This window comes from Haliaeetus albicilla, chromosome 12, assembly GCF_947461875.1.
Source record: "Haliaeetus albicilla chromosome 12, bHalAlb1.1, whole genome shotgun sequence".
Taxonomy (NCBI): domain Eukaryota; kingdom Metazoa; phylum Chordata; class Aves; order Accipitriformes; family Accipitridae; genus Haliaeetus; species Haliaeetus albicilla.
The window spans coordinates 25,231,066-25,252,052 of NC_091494.1; the positions used below are offsets into that span (position 1 = coordinate 25,231,066).

General features: G+C 44.0%; 1 protein-coding gene across 2 annotated transcripts in view; it reads right to left on the reverse strand.

Moving 5' to 3' along the window:
• CHSY1 (chondroitin sulfate synthase 1) overlaps window positions 1-20,987 on the reverse strand; it is a 79,136-nt gene that overhangs the window by 50,629 nt on the left and 7,520 nt on the right. For both annotated transcript variants that reach the window (XR_011327144.1, XM_069798562.1), the window contains exon 2: window positions 18,444-18,939. Coding sequence is in view for 1 of the 2 variants with exons in the window: in XM_069798562.1 (XP_069654663.1) it covers window positions 18,444-18,939 (496 nt within the window). In the remaining variant the exon portion in view is untranslated. The remainder of the gene's footprint in view (window positions 1-18,443; window positions 18,940-20,987) is intronic.

Genomic DNA, 20,987 nt, shown 5'->3' on the forward strand with positions numbered 1-20,987 from the left:
GGGGGGGAGGAACTAAATGCACAGAGTGACTCAAGCCAGTAAGTGGACACACAGCTGATCACGTTAAGCAAAGGGAGTACCACTGTGCTGTGTCTACTCCATTGCAGGTAAAGTCCTAAGGGTGATACTCCTGAATGGATAAAACACATTTTTTTAAAAAATACAATATGCATAGGCTCCTCCTGGCAGAAATGTGCTGAGAAAAGCCTTGTGCTAAGTTTCTACTCTGATGAAGTTCTTCTTGACTGAGAGGCTTCTTCGGTGAGTCACAAACTGGAGGCCTTTGTTGTAGCAAAGCAGGTGGATGCACAGCTTGGGGAGTACATAAAGATACACCTTTATCAGAGGCATGACAAGCAGTCCCCAACCTCACAACAGCAAGAATTGCCTGGTTGCACCCACGAGCTCATAGATACCCCATGCGCCAGGTCTGGGAGGGGACTGACGGCAATGCTGAGGAATATGTTAAGGGCTTTGTTAAGTGACACTGACATTTTAAAAAGGAAGTTCAAGCTAAGTACAGCCTTGCTATGTCAAGTTAAGTCTTCCTTAAACACTTTTTTTTAAACCTAGTTGCTATAATGCAGGAAATGTCATGTATAAAAGAGCTTTATCTGAGTGCAAACACTTTGCAGAGCAAGTTTAACGTCTGAGACTGTGTGTTCATCCCTACAAAAGAACATTCATTGTCCAGACGTTCAGCAAGGGGAGGAGGGTGGGCAGGAGGGGAGAAAATGCAAGAGGAAAAAAAAAAAAATCTTCATTCCATTTTATGACTGCAAAAGGCATTTCTAAGACATTTCTGTATAGCTACAATGTTCTCTTTCGTTATAATGTTATCTCATTAAATATAAATTTACCTGGACCCAATTCTTTACTTTTGGAATGATTTAAGACATCTTTCACTAGGTAGAGAAATCAGACCAATTAATAAACATGTAAGCCTTCTGCCACAAGGATTTCTCCTGAAAGGGCTTTAACAGCAAATTTAGCACTAAACTGCTTCAAGCAAGTTCACTGCCTGGTTTCTCTGGCTGTAAAGGCAGCAGCAGTTACACTGAATAACAAGCCTGCTACTGTAATACATCACCCATCACAGCTTAACTGGCATGATAAAGTGTTTGCTCATGAGGGGATTGTGCAGCCAGTTCAAACAAAGACCACTTCATCTTGCATTTCCTAGAAATCTTTTAAAAAAAAAAAAAAAAAAAAAAAAAAAAAAGAAGAAAGCTCACATCCTGAGCTGTGTCTATGGGGAGCACTGGGATGCCTGAGCCACTCCCCAGCGTTCACTCTTCCCGCATAAGGCAGAGAATTGCCTGCCTGCCCTTGCATATAACCGCTCTGTTGCAGCCATCCCCTATGTATTTCATTCAGTTATAAATGAAATAATATTATAATCACTTGGATTTTTATTACTGTTACCTGAAGACACTGCCAGCAGTTTCCTCCAGCTGCTTGCTGAGTGGATGAGATTTGCAGCAAACCTAAATCAATCAAGCCAGCAAGGTCATCTTTATTGCAGAGCAAGAAATAAAGCCTGGATGAGTCTCACACGTTATTTCGCCCCTTGCCCTCCTCATTTCCCCACCCCTCCTGACAGCTTCAGTTCCCAAGAGCTTTCAGGGAGAAGATGTAGGAGAACCACTGGGAGAGCATCTCCCCACCACCAACTGCAGTGCAACTTCTCCCTGCAGGGAGCAGGGGTGCATCTCTCTCTCTCTCTCTCTCACATGCACATGTGCAAATCCCTAATTGTTCCAGCATTTCCCCACAAATAGAAGACAGAGAAACAAATAGAGTGATCCACCACCTCTCCAAACTATTATTCTGTTAAATTTGCTGTGGTCTGGGCAAGCAGAGATTTACCCACCAGATGAAACCCTGTGCAGTGGTAGCTCTGTTGTGAAATGTACAGTCCACAGATGAGCATGCCCCAGCACTCTGATTGCCCTTACGTTTTAATTCCCCTTCAGATCTTATTAATTTCCTACTTCCACTGACATGGCAATGAGTTTGCCAGGCTATCCTGGCATGAAAAGCAAACCTTTCAGCCCTGACCTTCAACTGACATGCCAGTGGGCAGGAGGGAAGGTGTGTTTGGCCACCCAACATGGATCCTTTCTCTTGCCTTTTCGGGGGGCTGGTGCGACATTTGCCATACCTCACACCCGGGAGGTTTGCCATCCCAGCCTGGTTAACCAGTACATTTGAGTTCCCACTCTCAAAGACTAAAGGACAACTGCCAAAAGCTGGCAACTTACAGCAAAGGCATGGGACAGAAGTTGGCAGCCTTCCCAATAATACATGCCTCATTCAATTATCTTCTTACATCCAAGAGCAACAGGATAGCTTATCCCCAGCTACTGAGAGCCTGCTGGCCCACTGGCCTGCCTCCTTTTGTGGCTGAGGTTTCCAGTAAGCCAGGCTCATCCCCAGCAGAGCTCCTACAGGGAATCCAGCCTTGACCCCACAGGAGAACCAAGGTGGCCGCTCCACAGCAGCACACATGGGAAGCGACAAGGCAAACAGGGCAGATGAGAGCTAAGTGGGACCCAAAGCAGGCAGCTTGACCAAGAGGACAGCCAGGAAGCTCTCCTAAAGCACAGACAAGAAGTCTTCTCTTGACCTAGCTGCTTGTCTAAATTGAATTTGGTTTAACTTAAAACATCATTAAAAATATCTGCCTCTATACTTGCTCACTTAATGCTGCCCATGGTACTGTGTGGTGTCCTGCCATTTACTGTGCCTCTCTTAAATCTCTTGGCATGCAAGCCTTCCAAGGCAAAGGCTGCAGCACACAGCCCTCAGCACTTTCTGCACAACACGCAGACTCCCAGCAGGGATGCAGCAACCCTTATGGGATTACAGACTCCACATTGCAGCAGATCAAACAGAGAAGGAACTCTCTCCACGCTGTCAGTCTGTCACCTTCAGCCCAGGACCACTCTCAGGGAATGAAAAACAACCCAGACTGGATCATACGTATAACCACAGCACCACGGGCCAACATGGATACTGCCCTAACAGGATACGGCGCCAGCAACTTCTCTGGCAGGATGGGCTCAAATCCACCGGGCAACTGGATCAAAGAAGAATGGACAATCCCATGGTTTGTTTGAAATGTTGTAGAAGACACAGGTTGAATGTTAATCAGAAAGAAAAAAATACTGATCATCAACATATCAATGGGCTCAGTTTAGCTTTCAGTGCTCATTACTGTCTGGTGTGAGATGCAGGACTGAGTCTGTACTGATTTTTCCAAGTTTCAAAGTTATAGCTATGGTTTTATTCCCAAAGGCTGATGTAGAAAGGACTGCAGCAGCTCTGCAAAACACTTGAGTATTTAAAAATAAAAAAAAAAAAAAAAGACAAAAAACAAACCTGTGATAGCATCATCCAAGTGACAATGCTCAGGAACAGTGTCTGGAACATTTTACAGTGATTCTGTTATATTCCAGCACACACAAGGATGTGAACGTTTACTTTAGCTAACCACAGAGTGCATGAGCGCGCACAGTTACATGAAAAGGGGTGCTTTCCAATGTGTGGCAATCAGGGGAGTCTAACCAGAGTGTTAAGAGATAGCCGTATTTTACTATTATTTAGCATCGAGGCACCACAAGAACCACTGCAGCTCCTTTCTTCTGCATATAATCATCATATTGATAAACCTGGCACCAACTGCTCAAATTGGACATGGCTTTTTTGTCCCACCGCACAAAGAGAGGCAGACACAAAAACAAGCAGTGACATTATATTGGCTACCAAAGAAAACAAAATCCAAGCCACTGTTCTTCATTGCACACTCTTTGGACAGGAAGAAAACATACTCTAAGAAGTCACCTTCTAACCATGTTTTTGGATAAAGAGTTGACTGTTTTGCATGGTAACTAGGCATGAAATTATAACAGCTACAATGCAGGCTGCTCAGTATTTTTTCTATGTCGGCCATCAGTCAGGTGCATGAGTGCTCCCACTTAGATTTAACTTGGATGCCACACCAGAACACGTCCCATCAGCATCACGCTTGTCACTTTAGTCCAGGATGGTTTTGCTGGCATGCCAAAGCAGCTGAGTCTCAGAGTGCATTGCTTTCTTGGCAGTTATTCCTCCTCGCCTAGGGGAGACAGACATAGGGGAGTTCTAAGTCTAGAAAAAATAAGATTATTGTAGCCCATCAGATATGATTTCTGGCTTTAAGGATTAGAGCTGCGTCACAGCAGCTAGCGAAAACAGCAGGTTGTTCCTTAGCTTGTACCTTGTAACATTTTACTGTTTACTTGCACTTACTTTAGACCGATTTCCTTTCTGAAAGCATATCTCAGTCCTTTGCTTAACCCCACCACATACCCAGCTCCCATACTCTCATTAGAGAAACTGCCTGCAACTAAGGCTAAGCATGCTTAAGGTTCACATTGTCCTCACACTCCTTAAGGAGACAGTTTCTTCAGCAACTGTAACTGACTGCTTCTCCTGTACTCTCAGCACTTCCAATCTCAGCTTTATCACTGTGTTGACCTTCTGCAAAGGTGAGCACCTGTAAAACAGAACCTGAATTTACACAGGCAGCCGGACTCTCCCTCATGGAGAGAAACTGGTTCACTTTGAGCTGCAGTTACAAAAGGAGCAACATCTGCTCCATAACCACTCAGCAGAGTATTGCACAAGAGCAGTTACTTTAGCCAGCCTGATATTGCAAATGCCAAAGGAATTTGGTTCCCTTGTATCACTCTACTCACGGGACCTCTGTTTAGAATATTTGAAATTACTTGGACTCCACCACACTCATAAGACCCCCCCGGGTTTCACCCTGACTCTCTTGCTTTTGCCACCTTTCACCTTCAGGAGGTTCTTCCCCATTCCTCCACTTTGCTCCCCAGTGCTGGCAAAGTCTCATCCACACCCCTGCCAGCTCAGCTCCCCCAAGCTTTATTAAGAAATCATCGTCAATGAGTGCTCTAGGCCATGGTTCAGAAAGGCTGACGGAGAACCCCAGGTTTGTCTCTGCAGGGCTCTTCGCTTCCAGCTCAATTCATTCACTCTTTGATGCCCTCTGGGAACTGAAGCAGACAATGCTGATTATTTTTGCAATTTCTACCTGTGATTTTTCTGCACTTAACTGGGAGGGAGGGGACACTTCCTGAGCCCACTCTGGAAAAAGGCCCATTCTGGCAGAAAATTCAGTTCTCCCTCTCCCTCCTGAAAACAAGTCTGCTCCTGCCTCACCTCACTTCAGCCCTGACAGTGGAATTTTAATTGAAGTGACTGGTGAAGGAGGGGAGGGAAGGTGTGGTTTGGCTGCAGGACACAGAGTCAGGACCTCTTACACTCTACACCTTGCCCTGACGGTACCTCCTCCCGTGCCCTGGGGATAACCCCGTGCCATGTGGGGAGAGCTGTCGTTCCACAGGGTACAAGGAGCATGGGAAAGGTTTGCAAAACGCTTTGATGCTGAAGCACAAAATTCTAGACCTGAGGTAACAGTTCCCTCAATGTACTGGGAAATCAGGTTCCTCCAAGTTTCCCTGCGAGCAAGGTCAAAACCACACTTCTTCAAGCTTGCTCGAGAATGACAGTCAGTCCAAAATTAAGTTGAAAAGTAACTTCTCACCCTCTTGTGAAAGAGGCCACAAAAAGCCTAAATGCATCTTCAAAGCCTAAACAGATCTTTAGCGAGAAATACTCCCGAGAGAGGAGAGCAAGTACAGGCACATGTTCACAAGCCAGAGCTGGGCGCTGACGCTAGGGCCTGGGCAGGGCAGAACTGCTGCTCTCGAGGGACAGGGACTTGGTGGTGGAACATACCACGGACCTGCCCCAAGTCACCTTTTGCCACACTCAGCAGCTACCAGATTTCAATATTTATCCACACTAATGGAGCAGAAGAGAACATCAACATCAAAGCAAAAGAGCTTAACATGAAACAGGGCACATCCCCCTTGTGCTCTTCCTTTATCCCATGAGACCTCTCATGGTAATTTGATGAAGTTGTTTTTCCATCCAAGCTCTACTTTGAGTCAAGAAGCCAGCAGTGACAGCATCAAAATGCTATTTGGGAATGGAACTGAAGAGCTGTCAGATAGCTTTGTAGGGTTAAAAAAAAAAAAAAACAGCACAGAAAACCAAACACAGGAGCCAGGAGATGGCAAACCTTAAGATGTCTGAAAGCCAAAGGACAAAAACATCAGAGATTCAGAACTCACCAAGATTTTGTCAGCTTTAAGACCCTCCTCTCACTCCCTCCCCTACATTTCAAAAGATGAGTGTGCATTTCTGAGCAGGAGTGGTTTCAGCAAAGTCTCTTTGTGAAATGAGCACGAGGACATGTGCAGGAGAAAAAATATTGGGGGGGGGGGGGGGGGGAGAGCAGGTAGGTAAGATGGGGAAATTAATCCAGAAGCTGCAATAAAGTTCAAAAACTTTAGGAAGTCGGGGGGGAGGTTCTAGTTGTTAAGTGCCCTGTGAAAGACGGGGGTCCCTCTGTGCTGGTGCATACACTCTTTCAAACCAGGTCTGTCTCTGGAGCAGAAATTCAACACACTTTTCCCCAAAGAAAGTTCTATTGTCCTGCAGCCACATTGCCATATTCAGACATTTAATTCAAAGCATGAAAGACAAGGATTCCAGTCCTGCTTTTAAAGGGAAAATCTCCAGGCTACCGCTCCATCACATAACTAACACCAGCTTTGTTCAGGGCAGGAGACAGCACAGCTCCCTATGCTCAAAAGGAAAGGGAGGCAACATATAAACAACGTATCACTGTACATCACAGCCTCAGAGCCTGCATACCTCAAACAGTAACCAGTGCTAACAGTCTGAGGCACCTCGACAGATGTATAGCCAAGCAGCTATAAAAGAGCCTTTGTGCTGGCTGAACAGAAACAAGGCATTTTCTGTAAGGGAGACAGCCTTGACCACCTAGCAGAATAAACGGGGTTACACATTTCACACTTCCTCTGCACCAGGAACCGCGAGGGCAGATGGCACAAAGCAGACGCCGTGGGCTGGAGAAATGACCCATTCGCTTCAGCAGAGCCATGTCAGGGATCTGGAGGAGCCACATTACAACCAGAAGGAAGATGACATTGCCCTCACCTTCTATCTTCCATGCTTGCAGTTCCCATATCAGAACTGCACCACTGGATTTAAGTTTGAGATCTGCAATTCAGCAGAGACTTGCCCCCACAGTAGAGTCTGTGCAAAAGATCATCACAAATACTTCTGATTCACTGTCCAGAGCTCCAGACAAAGGCTTTTCATCCTAATGCTTAGGCACCCAGCTCCTAATTTATATATTTTGAAATAACCTTTTCACCTTCACCCTAGTTTCCAGCTCTGAAATTAGGCTAACTCTTTAAGGCTGCAGGAGCTATGGTGTTATTTTTGGTCTAGAAGAGATAAGAAACCACGTGGACAGTTTCTCCTCAGTACAAGCACATGCAGCAGTGATGACACCACTGGCAAACTTCACGATTTGGCCAAACACATTATTCTACAGGATCAGAAGTGGCTTCCAGTTGGGCCCAATAAAATGCAGCAATAAGGCAAAGTGCAACTGCAAAAGGCTCTCGCAGTGACTACAGCCCACATTTCAACTCTAAGGAGTCAAAGAGGGAAAAAGATTATTTGAAAAAGTCAAAGAAAAATTCCTCTGTCCAAAACCTGGAAAAGCCACAGCTCGTGAACATTCCAGGAAAGCGAAAGCCCTGCTGCTTTATGTAGATTAAATCTGCTATTGTCTCTCAGTTGTTGGTTGTGGGGGTTTTTTTAAAATAAATTTCCCCTTGGCCGAAGATGTTAGGAAGTGTCTTCAGCAGAAGGATATAAAACCAAGTATGCCCATTAAGTAATCTGTGATAAGGTCAAACAAACAAGGTAAGGTAAGGGTAATTTCTTGACAAATCATCTGTTATAAGGTTAAGCAAATTTCTCTTTTGTCAGGACGGCAAAGATACACATGCAAGGGAACAATGTTTTTGCTGACCTGGACAACGAACGTGAGAGGTCTACATTCTGGACTCACTCTAGTCAGACAAGATTGTTTTTAGTGAAGCATCTGGGCTGAAGGGTGCATGAAACCACTAAAAAAATTGAACAAGCATTTAACCCACTCTGCAACCATACACTGAAGAGGACTGTAGGAAAGAATATTTATAAAAAACTCAGTCATAAGACACAGAGTTCCCCATCGAGTATTTATGCAGAATTGCACATAATATTAATTGTAAATACCCACTTACTAAGAAATTTCTTAGTCCTTATTGAGGACAAAGAACATTGCCCTTATGCAGAGATGCTGAGGAGTGAACTCTGCTGTTTGGGCAAATGTTTTGTCTCTCTGCAAAACAGTAACACATATTAAAAAGTATGGTTACAAAGGATTAAGGCAGCTCAGTTAAGGCAAACTAGCACTCTCTCCTGCATTCCTCACTAATACAGTGGTGACATAACCAGCCAAAACATGTAGCTTTAATTCAAATAAGGTTTAAAGAAGTTACTGCCAAGTAATTACACCCATTGAAGGCCTATGAGCAGAGGAACCTTCATTAATACTCTGCTGCTATTCTCAGAGCACTTTTCTCACCCGTTGCACCCATTTGAAGTGGCAATCATGAACAAGAGCAGGCAACAAGTTTTCATGAACAAACTTGTGCTAGCCTTTCAGAAAGCACACTGACACAAGGTCTGAGCATGGCCAAGAGGACAGTGGGCAAGGATGCAGCATCCAAATGTTGGCTGCCTACCCAGAAAGGCTGGAGCAACCCAAAGGTAGACGAGTTTTCTGATAACGTGCTTCTTTATTTATTTTTCAGATAACATGCTTTTCTTTGCAGCTGGAAGAACGTGATAGTAGCACTTCTGGAATGGCAAGCAGCTTTCTACTACCCTTTTCTGCTTTCTAATGAACTGCTGGCTGAGTCCAAACTATGGGTTCCCATTTATTTCATTGCTAATCCTAGACTCTGTCTAAGAACCTGTGCTTAATCCACAAAGAGTACTGGATGCTTCTGAAGACTGCTTCCAAGAACAAAAATATAGCACTCGGCTGGAGCTCCCTAAAGCCATTCAGTAGGAAGGCTTAAACCCAGAGATCTGGATGGAGCTTAGATCCAGCGGGTAAGACCCTTCCTCTGCTCTCTTCATTACACAAGAGCATGTCGTGCCTTTTCCTAAACCTCTTTCTAAGCTAATGACTCTAAAGCACTGGCTGTAGGAGCCTCATCTCACAGCTCTGCATAACCATTCAGGGCTCCCATCCTGTACTGACATGTGCTCTCAGCTATGAACCAGAACAGACGCTAAATGAAGCCATTTGCTCTACCCTAGCAATGCTCTCGGGACATCAGACCATAAAGCACAGAAGCTGATCGCTGGAGCTTCGTCTATGCTGCAGCCCAGGGAGCAAGTCACTGCCAGCAGCACAAGTAAAATGGTATTACGCCCGCTGCAAAGCTTGCCATGAAGCAGAAAAACTGCTGGGGTACTTATGTGGAAAAGAGAGCTCACTGTAGTGGCTTTCCTCTTATCAGCAATACTTCATATCAGGGTACAACACTGCAGAGTGGACAAAGTATAAATGGATAAACGGACATTTCCTATTCAAAGAGTCTTAAAAAACACTTTGGGTCCCTAATAGCAATTTAAATTACATGCAGGCTTTGACTCTTTTACCGAAGTCACCATTACCATACAAGCTGCAATTAACTGGCATGAAGTTCAATTGGTTCTCAAGAATGCCCCTGATAAAAATCCATCACAACTTTTATTTTTGCTTCGTTATTGTAACAGTACTTTTAAACTTGCTCAAAACACATCTGAAAGAACCACTGACAACTAACTTGCTTTCACTGAGGACACCAGCAGAAATTCACTTCTATGTAAGAAACTAACCAGAAACAACCAGAACTCAACTTTCAGTTCTGCAGGGACCCCCAAATACACTTTCTGCTGAAACTTCAGGATTTAAAAAAACAAACTCTGTTAGTTCCCCAAACCCTTCCAATTATGTTCCCAACTTTTTTGACACATAAAGGTCATTTTGGTCTGGGCATGCAGGAAGATAATCCCTACCCTTCAGGCAATCGGGATTTCTGGCAAGATTTTAAGAGGTCTCCAGCTGATAACCATGAAAGTTCACACCGCCAGGAGTCCAGATAAGCTTTTAACACAGGAAATTAGTGCTAAAGTGTTTTAAGCATTCTAAGGATCAATTAAAGATGGTGTAACAGTCCAGCAAAGTAGAACTAAGTTTTCTGCTTCAAATCAGATGGTTTTAGAACACAAAACAGCAGCAGCAGCTCTTCAGCCAGGAGATGTCTACAGGAAATGAGGTCAGACAAATCCCGGACAATTAATCCTCTGTGCAGTCAGATTACATACTCACACCATCCGCAGGGCCATCAGACAACACTGCAGAGCACCAAGTTAAACTGCTACCTGCCTGCTGCAAGGACCGGGCATTGCAGGTCATTGTCTTGCATCTTCCTTGTTCATCCATGAACCAATGGTTCTCCCACCACAGCTTAAAAAGCCAAGCTCCTTACTGACATATGTTAAGTAGACTTGGGTACAATGCACAGGAAGACTCAAGATACACAGTTCTCATTAGTAATTGCAGCTGGAAGCTATAAAAAAAGAAACATGGCAGCACACTGAATGCCATCTTTTGCCTTGTCAGCACTGGGAGACCACAAAGTTCACCAAGGACAGTGACTTCAGGAGTAGGCAACTGGGAAGCAAAAGAGGAATTGGCAGTTTGTGGGCTGAGGTGAGGAGTTGCCTGGTGTTAACAGCTCTTTCCAATGTTATCTCCCAGCACCAGCAGCAGACCAGTGACTGCAAACACAGTGAACTGGCAAAATGTAATTGTACACATCACAAATGCATCCTCGGAGACTGCCCTAGTACACTATCAGCCCAGAGAGCACAGGGAAATGCTCACAGGGCAGCTACTCAGTGCTGTGTCAAGGCAGAGTTAACCTGCTATGTACTATTTTCTCCAAAAGCATTAAGAAACACCTACACAGCAGGTGCTACACACCAATACAGCTGGCTATAAACACTGTCTAAGGCAACTCTGGAAAATTATCTGTGTTCACTCACTCAAAGTTCAAAAGAAAATGATGTTTTACACTAAATTGTTTTTATAAAAAACAAACAAATAAATATTACATCAAAACCCACCATATCCATCCATTTAAAAGATCCACCTTTTGTTTCTTCTCTGTAATAATTCAATTGTTTTTATTTAAAAAAAAATCCAAATATTTCTCAAAACACCATACTCCAAGTATAATACAGCTAGCACTAAAAGCATTTGAGCAAAATGTGTTTCTACCATCCCTTCGGTGACCTCAGCTAGTTTATAATAAGCCCCTTCCCCACATCAGCACTTATTTCTATTTCCCATCACCAAACAAGTCCGACTTTTCTCTCCCATGCTTACAGGCTCTGATACCTACATACTGCTGGCACTTTAAGCTGCACACAGAACTTGGCTCTAATAGGTTGAGGGAAGAAAAGCAAGTATTACCTCCAAACTTACACAGTTAACCCCCTCCCCCTGCCCCAAACATTCAGGTCACAGTTACCCTCTACATATAGATCAGCTAACAACTTCCATACTGAAAGCTCCAGCTGAAGACACTTCACATCCACTTCAGCTAAGATAGACTTTTTTTTTTTTTTACTGTCTAGTCACATGGGACATTTCACAGAGATTCTGTTTATACAGAGGCAGCCATGAAGTGGTTTATTCTCTCACCCTCATCTTTTATACACAGAGATAAGCACTAAATAAAACAGAAAAGGAAACTTGCCGACTCAAAGTTTGGTCAGACGTAATTGACCCATGGGAGACAACTGACTACACAGGTACTACTGGGTTTTATATTGATTAGGTTTGGAACTTAACCGTGTCCTTCCAAGGTCTCCAGTCAGGTGGCATTCACCTACAAGAGGCACTGCAGCACGCAGCTCTGATCACAGCACAACATCATTTCCTCCAATTACCGAGCCTCCCAGCTCCAGCAATCCATAAAGCAAGAATCTACCCTGCAAAAGAGAGATGGCTTTCCCATCAGTTCAGAAGAGAAAAAATACATTAGAAAGCTTCTGGTCTCAGACTTGCCTCCCTGCACCTACTGCTGCTCAACAGAACAAACTCAAATCCTCAATATCTTCTGTGTGCCTTAATTAAGAAACTGGGATGATAAACTATTTTGTTAGAGTTCTTTGTCCTGTCATGCAATGAAGGATGAGTCTTTCCAGGCTTGTCCTTAAGATAACAACTAATCCTGATTGTTCCCTAAACTCAACAGGCTGCACAGATCCTAATTTCTAACCGAACCACTGTACTTCAAGAAGACAGTAATGGAGGGAAAAAAAGCAATACTTCTGTTTGCTGGATTAATGGCTGAAGCTTCCTCAGAGTCTGCACGACACCATCAAAGTCGCCATTTCAGCAACCCTCAGCTTAGGCATTAGATTAAGTCATCCAGCTAACTAGGGACAGATTAACCATGTGCTCACAAAAACTAGGTCAGTCTCAAACAGTCTCTACAACCTGGAAAGGCATGTATATGTAAGCACAAAGCACACAGCCTTCCTCTTTTAAAATGATGGCCAGCAGAAAGTCAGTAAGATCCAGACCCAAGTAACTTTGGTACAACACTTAGCACTATATACAAAGTGGTTCTTGATTTCTACAACAAACAAGAAACCTTTACCAACCTGAGTTCAGAAGCCACCAAGAAATGACTTAGTGATGTCAAGTTTTCCCTCTTTGAAATATTTGGTTCTCAAATATTTATTTTTTTTCTGAAGTGAAAGAGCTAGGTCAGGACTTTGGTGCAGATCTGAGATCTGTCTCTTATTCCAAACCCTCCCTAACCCACACCTTGGTTTCACAAACCCAAACTGCAGCCTTTACTCTCTACTCTGACCTCTCTGCCCTCCTCCTCAGCAAACATTGCTACTAAAATTAGACCACAGTGGTCATACCACACTGCCTCCCCCACTGTTGTCACAGACTCCCTGTCACATCAGTCACGTATTTTAGTCTCACACTGAGCCCCATGCATCACCTTCCCTGCCCAGATAATGCTCTTCTCTAGTCTTACCTGTCTGTCCTCTGACGAAATGTCACTCCTCATTACCTTCGTGAAGCTCAATCTCCATCCATCCCCAGAATGGATGACCACCCACTTCCAACTTACTCCAAAGCCAAAAAGACATCTCTGAAGTGTTTCAAAGATAAAATTTAGTGCTTAAGAAAAGACGGATTTATAAACATCCACCCTAAAACACTGGGCATGCTTGTATTCTTCCTCTTGTGCATACACACACATGTCATTTGTATCGTACATTTCCTGAGGAGATGCAATGGGCTACACACACGGTGAGATAAGGTATCTGTTGCTGTCAGGGTTTGCCAAGTTCCTATGCTCTGACTTCAAAAAAACATATGAGCTTTGAAGCCAGGATGATATATATGTATTAGAGCATCTGATTTCAGAAGCACTGCTGGATGGTCCCACCACAAAGACAAGCCGAGTCTTACATTTTCTGCCTGGAGTCCAAGGCAAGGGTTCACAGAGCAAGAGCGACCAAACTTCACAGTCCAACCCCACTGCCCCACACAGCCTGCAGTGAACTGAGGTGCTTCAGAGCACCCTGCCCAAAGCACCTCCTCATAGACCCCATCCTGCCCTGCTCCGAGCTGTACAGCTCCTCCTGCTGAAGTCACCGCATGCTGCGTGCCATACATTAGCCAGCTACAAACTGCCTGAATCTCCTTTTTCATGAATGAAGGAAGGTTCTTTCTCAGATGATAAAGAAAGGTAACTGAAGGTTAGTGATTAACAGTTGCATCTGTCCCAGTCTTTCAGTTCTGATCAATCACTGCAGGACTTCTTGTTGTTGTTGTTGTTTGGTGGTTGTTTTTTTTTTTTTACTTCTGGCTATCTTGCAGAAAACCATAAACTTCAGTTTTGCCCACAGGAGAGTCCATTCCAGAAATGGTATGTTCTGGCACTGCCAGTATACTTGGCAGATATAATGAGCACTTTAAGGGATTTCCTAACTTCAGTGAATTTCAGAGTAGCAATTATCTTCAATTACTACAGATGAAAGACCACACAAAACATTAATTCAAATCCCCCTCCTCTCAGAAGCCCCCTGCTATCCCTAGTTACCACTGCCCTACATTTTCCCTCACCAATGCCCAAAAGGTTGGACATACTCTTCCTTGATGCTCATGTTTCCTGACGTGATTGCTCCCTTTGTCATAGCTTCTTTTCCATGTATGTTATAAGAAAAAACCTGTCTCACTTCAGGACATTTAAGAGTACTTGTCGCTAGTCTGGAGGAAAGCACTGCCCCCTGCACACAGACACACTTGATGCTTCTTACCTAATTTCTCCCACTACCCTCAACCAGAACAGAAGGAAAACCAGACAAAACATTTGGGCATTTGTACTAGCAGTTAGAAGTAGCGTAAGCTGCTCCGTTGGATCCAGCTGTTTCTATTGCACTGTAGGACACGAAGCATTGGTATCACCTGAAAGCAATGTGTCAGAAGGGTTTTATTACTGAAGAAATTAATGGGATATATATCAGCACTGCCTTGATTTCTAGCAGCTACAAAGAGCTTGTATTAAAGTTACCAGTGCTCTTAAGGTGAGGATATTAAACACAAATTAGAACAATACTTAGCAGCAGCTATGAAACAAGGCTGAAACAACACTAAGCTACAGAGCGATGGCTTTGCAATTTAGATGCATTTAAAGGAAACATTAGACTCAAAACGAAAACTGAGATCAACAATACATTGGGATCGTTTAAATCACAAATGAGATAACTTGTCACCAAAGCTGAAACCTGTTCTCAGGCTGAACAGCCAAGACCATGCATAGCACCACACGGCAGTGCATGAGAAAACAAAACTAGCATGTCTCTGTGATCCATGCAAGACAAACTAGAAGAACTACCGGTGGGAGGAAATGAGAGAAGGAAGAAGACTTAAATATGTAAACTTTTTCTGAGGAAAAAACCCAGCAGCCTGCCTGAAGTCCAAAATACCAACATTCACCAGAAATACAGAATCACTTCCTAGCAAGTTCAGTACAAGCCTTCTGTCCTCTTCAAGAGGAAGGACTGTGCTCTATACTACTTCATAAACTGTCAAGCTCCCATCCATAAGCTTCAGAGACTTCACAGCTCCATTCTTTTCAAGATTTTTTTAATTCCAGTTTGCTGTATAAAATCCATAGCTTTGGCTGCTCCACCCTATAGAAGGCTGAGTTTTACAGCTATTTGTCAAATAGCAGTAACAGTCTCGGTTTTGTTTTTACAACAATGAGAATACTTGCCATAAAGAACTTACATTTTAAGAGGCATGTCTTATCTGTGACTCACTCGACCTGTGTCAAGTAAGGCAACATACAAGCCTGGTCACAGGAGCCTAAAATCCATCATGGGTTGCAAACTGCTCCTGAAGCAGCAGCCTGGGCGCATCAGACAAAGCTCCCCAGAGCCCAGGGAGCTTCAGTTCTCCTCAAGCTTGCACACACTGTTGCAGCCTCTTTTCTGGGATGAGATGAAACAGGAAGTCCAAAGAATCATGGTGTCCATTCCTTTACTATATTTGCTGAAAAGATCCTGGCAGCAGGAAGAGTGTGAACAAATCTTTCCAAGTCTTGAAACGGGCAATAACCAGTGCCACTAATGAAGTGGTCTAAGAGGCACCGCAGAGAGCAGTGAAGTGACAGAAGCACAGGAAGGGGTTGAAAAAACGGGGTTTTGAGACAGACTGCTGTGAGCAGAAAAAAACCAGAGCCAGGCCTGGAGACACGTTTGGGCACACCACCAGAGCCAGAGCCAGGGAAGATGAGCAGCACAGTAAAGACATTGTGGGATCCTAAAATCAGAGAAAGGGGGCAGTGACAGTCATGGAGATGAGTAAAATGACTCTGGGCATAGAGCCCACCGCAAGAACAGTGCAGGGAAAAAAACCACCCGCACTGAGGTCCGGCAGGGCATTCCATGTCCAAGATGCTAAGAACAAAACCCAAAGAGCTGGGAGGTGACTGCGAAGACCTGAGCTCCTCATTTGTGCTTTCACTTGAGACTCTCCAGAATAGGAAGTGCAGCAAGTGATGGAGAAGTTTGAGGTTTGGGTTTTCTGAGGCCAATGCCATTTTGTTTGCTGAGCCTTATGCTGTCGCTGCTTCCCTTTTGACAGGAATTGTGAAGAATGTGGTGGCTGTGCCCCAGCAGAGAAGGCACAGATAAACTTTTTGCTCTGTCAGAAGCTCACTGAAATACAACGCTTTGCAATTCACTTACAGTGGCCTGTTACTTGATGTTCATGAACATACAAGACATGGAAAATGTTGCTTTTACACCAAGCTTTCCTAACACAGCTGTTACGACAGCTGTGTTACTTCACACAGCTATTGCTTTATCTTAAATAAAATACCAGGCACATTTAATCTAGTTGCCTGGGCAATGAGAGGACCAGATCAAAAAAAAGGAAAATATGACAGTTTTTTAAATTTAAAAGCCTCAACTAAATGAGAGTGGACCTATTCCTTGCAGAAGCAGTGTACTTTCATCATCGAAACTCTTCCCTCTCTCCGAAACAGCTGAGTCTTAGCATCTCACACTCACGGGTTACTTCTGAACATCTTACAGTTTATATACTTCACACAAACCAATTTTAAGTAATTCATGGCACTTGGGAGAATCCAGCACTACAGATAATTTGACAGAAGCTGATCAAACAAAACTGATTTTGAGAAAAGGCCAATCTAATTCTGTCAGATAGCATTCCTAGTGCAGTTGTGTGCTATCATTAGCTATTTCAAGCCAAAATTTGATCATATTGAATGCAGGAGGTCTTTGCCAGTTTCAGTAGGACTAAAATACTGACCTTCAGTAAGTTATCAAATGTCACACTGCACAGGCATTCACATCAGAATTTATTTCAACTCAGAATGTCTAGAGTAAAGATTTTATGCTGCTAAAAACTGCGGAAAAAATTACTGATTCCTTATCAACAGCTAACCACAATGCTGGCAATACATAAACTAGTTCCAGGTCTGTAAGCAGGCCATGAGGAAAGCCACTGTTAGTCCAGAAAGTCTTTATGCACAAAAGATATGAATGAATTACTGCAGCTGGAGACCTCATTCCCTCAGTGAACTGTGAACTGAAACAAAGTAACAACTTTTGGGGGCAGAAATTCAGTGTCAAAAGTTTAATGGAAGTCTTTGCCAGTGAAAGAGCGGGTCAGCAGCAGTATCTGTTGTCATCAATGACCAAAGCTCCTCTGTCACGCGGGCAGAGGAATCCCCCTCTTTACCACATCTCATAAAAGGACAAAGCGATAGTTGCGTACAAGTCATAAATGTTTGTGTAAAAAGACAAACTGTTCACCCTCTCTTCTGCTTTCAACTTGTCCCTTATTTCTAAGACAGACCAAGCAGCTTTTTCCCTGTACTAGAGGAGAAACAGCAGCTCAAGTCCAGCAGGTGTTTTCAATCAGACAGTCTGTAAACACCCAGGACTCACTTCAAGGAGACCAGCACACCCAGGCAGGAGAACCTCCCCCTCACCCCTGGGAGGAGCCACCAGCCCCCACTATCCCACAGGAACAGCAGCAGCAAACTGCCACAACCACGCTGGGGACCCTCTCATTTTTTTCCAAGATGCCAAATTCACAGCCACATCAGTGTGGGCAGACCTCATGTTTCGGTGTAAGAGCGGTGGCTTGTCTCTGCTGACATCAAGGACATGCTGAGCAGGCACCTGCAGGATGGAGCTGCCAGCGAGTCCCCTGAGCAGCAATGGAGTTGGGCTGCTGGCAGGCTGGGAGGCAGCTCAGCACACAGGTGTGACAGTGCCAGCCACCATGAGACATCTCTGCCATGGCTGTAGTTTGGGAAAAAACTGTCACTGTCAGGGCAAACATCTGTCAGCCTTGTACATTTCAACTGCAGCGAGCTGCACAGTAATTGTATCATCTGTTTTCCACACTGACACCATGACATACCCAGCTAGAGAAAAGAGGCCTAGACAGTCAAGACTGCAGGGACCCATGGCCATTTTGATATAAGCTTATTCCCTTTCTGTCTAAATAAAAATATCTGTTATGAATGATGAATGTTCATCCCCCCACCCCAATGTGCCTAATGTCAGGCTCCATTTCCCTCCTTACTGTTGCATTTCTGTATTTGTGTAAGTCTCTCCCAGGGTGACGCTTGGAGAATACAGAGAGTGTAGAAACTGTACAGTTGGACGGTCAAGTTGCAAAGGGAGGGAAGCTCTGGAGGAACTGCTGCGCAGCCATACAACAGCAATCCCCTGCTGCCAGCCTCTCCCACCCTCTCCTCTACCTTCCCCAAGGCACACCTCATTCTCCATGCCCTCACCCTTACCTCATAGGACCATACACATTGCACTCCTGCAAACCTCCGTACGCATCTTCCCACTTCCACGTCCTCATGGGTGGTGTACATCTCTCGCAGGCACTCGCCAATGTGGGGCACCATTCTCCGCAGGACTTCCCGGCTCATGATCACTCCTGGTCCCCCCATGCAGAAGTTCTCACCTGGTTCCAGTGCCAACTTCCCCATCTCCTCTGTGGTGCCGAGGCCAGTCTGCCCAAGAAAGAGGGGCTCGCTGCTGTTCAAACTCCTGAGGAAGTTCTCCAGTTTGTCCCCTTTGATGTAAACATCATCATCAGCTCTCATAAACCATTCGTATTTGTCCAAGTAGTGGTCATGCATGTATTTGAGCATCATGAAAGATTTCTTCTGGGGTGGGTAAGAGTCATCTACACCTGGAAGCGGCACGATGGGGATGGGAATAGAGGTGTCCGAACCCTCGCTGGAGAAGAATTCGACCTTGCCAGGAATGGTTTTGGACCATGTTCTAGATTGAAAAAGACAATAAGGACTAATTAAGTATGCAAACCAAGGCAGGCAAAGAGTTCTACCAGAGGCCACTCAAAGGAACTACACTTCATCTGCTTTACAAATTTTCTTTTTAAACACCTTGAAATGTTATTTTTTTTCCCCACAAATGAGGATATTCACATGGCACACAGATCAATTGGTATAACACACAAAAAATTCTGGTATGGCAAGCATCTGAGTATCATTTTTGCATCCCTGAAAGAAAAATAATTCAATAGTAGTAGTTCACTACTGGCAGGCAGAATTTCCTAAGCACACTCAGTACTGGTCTAACAGCTATTGGTCACAAGATACAGAGCGAAGCCAAAGGGAGCCAAGATGGGCAAACAATTCACATACAACTGGATTTAATGCCTCCAAAGCTTCCCTGAAAGTTATCCAGCATCATATCCACCCTCTAGTCCCTCTAAGCCCCCAAAAGCGCAAATGTGCATTCAGAAGTACTGACTTCCAGAAAGTAAATAGATGCAAATTTCACATGAGCTTGTGAAGAATCAGTACCCTGTGGGAAACCAACCAAACAGCAACTTCTCCAGATGCTGTGTGGAGAAGCATGTAGGGCTTTGACAGAAGTAAAACACTACTGCCTGTTTGTGATGGCCGGAGAAGCACAGAGCATGGCAGCAACACTAACCTCAAATGGGTCTGCCCATACCAGCAAAAGACTAGTAGAAACATAGTCTTAAGAGATGCATGCAAAACATGTAATCCCAACAGATGACCTGGTGCTACCAACAGCTGCACCTCCAGCAGCTTTCTGCACACTTCAAACTAGATTTTAGTAGAGAGGAACATCACAAAAGAGGAGCCTTTTCTGTGCGAAGCAGCACAGCGACGACATCTGCTCCACACCTTTTGTGCTCCTCTTTGCCAAATCCAACCCATCTGCGTGGGCAAACTGGGTCACTTATATTGCAGGAAGAGACGTAGGATGATTCCTCAAGACAGACTGCAGAATACTTAACCTCCTCCAGGGAGGATTTTCAATCATGTAGCTGTTACAGCCTTGCCCTAAAAATTATGAATTTTAGGCTTTCAGTGCCATTTTCTCAAATTCTACCTGGGAAAAAGCGGAGTTCACGTATCCTTCACAGAAAACTATTTTCATTGGTAAACCAACAAGTTTTGCCCCTTTTTGTACAGAGGGAGAATATTTTCTAATCATGTTTGGTGACTATAATCAGAATATAACCTATATTCAAAGCTGAATGTGAAAACGGTCTCAAGGTAAAGGACACAGTATTCCCTCAATACATCACTGTCACTTTTACCAGATGCCTCTCAACATAGGTTTCTTGCCAAAAGCAGAGCAGATTTTGGGCAGTACAGACCATCTGCAATTTGAGATCTCCAGAATTAGCTACTGTACAAAGCCTGCAATGTAAGGAATAATTCTTCTGAAATATTTTTAAGTCCCACCAGCAAACACAAAGGCACTTAATTAGCAGTAACTAAACATCAACTTTGACACCTTAACAGTTACACACTAGTTCAGCCCTGTGTAATGAATATTGCCCAATTACTTTAAAAGCTTTGTCTTCTGGATTTCTTACTGCAATGGGTAGTGTTTCATAGGAAAAGTTTAGATCCCAGCTTCCCAGAAGAGCACAGAGTAAAGCCAGTGGAAACATTCCTGTTGACTTCACAACAGAGGCTGAGGCCTTTAATGAACAGTGATGCAATTAATGCACGGTACTAGTGGTTATAAAATCACATCCTGTTAAAGCATTGAAAACTGCCCATTTAAAAATAAGACATGTTCATATCTTGAACTTTCACTAACTATTAAGGAAGTTTTGCTGTTTATTTTCTGACACCCACACTCCACATACAAATCATCTGGTCTTGAATGAAAAGACTACATGGTAAATTGCTCTTCCCATATCAACTCCCAATCTAAGTTTAAAAGACTTCTTCATTAAAGGTACTTGATACATTCAAATTTTAATCTCATAAAAAGAGAAGGCAGAAGAAGCTACTGAGAAACGCAGCTTATCTCATCCA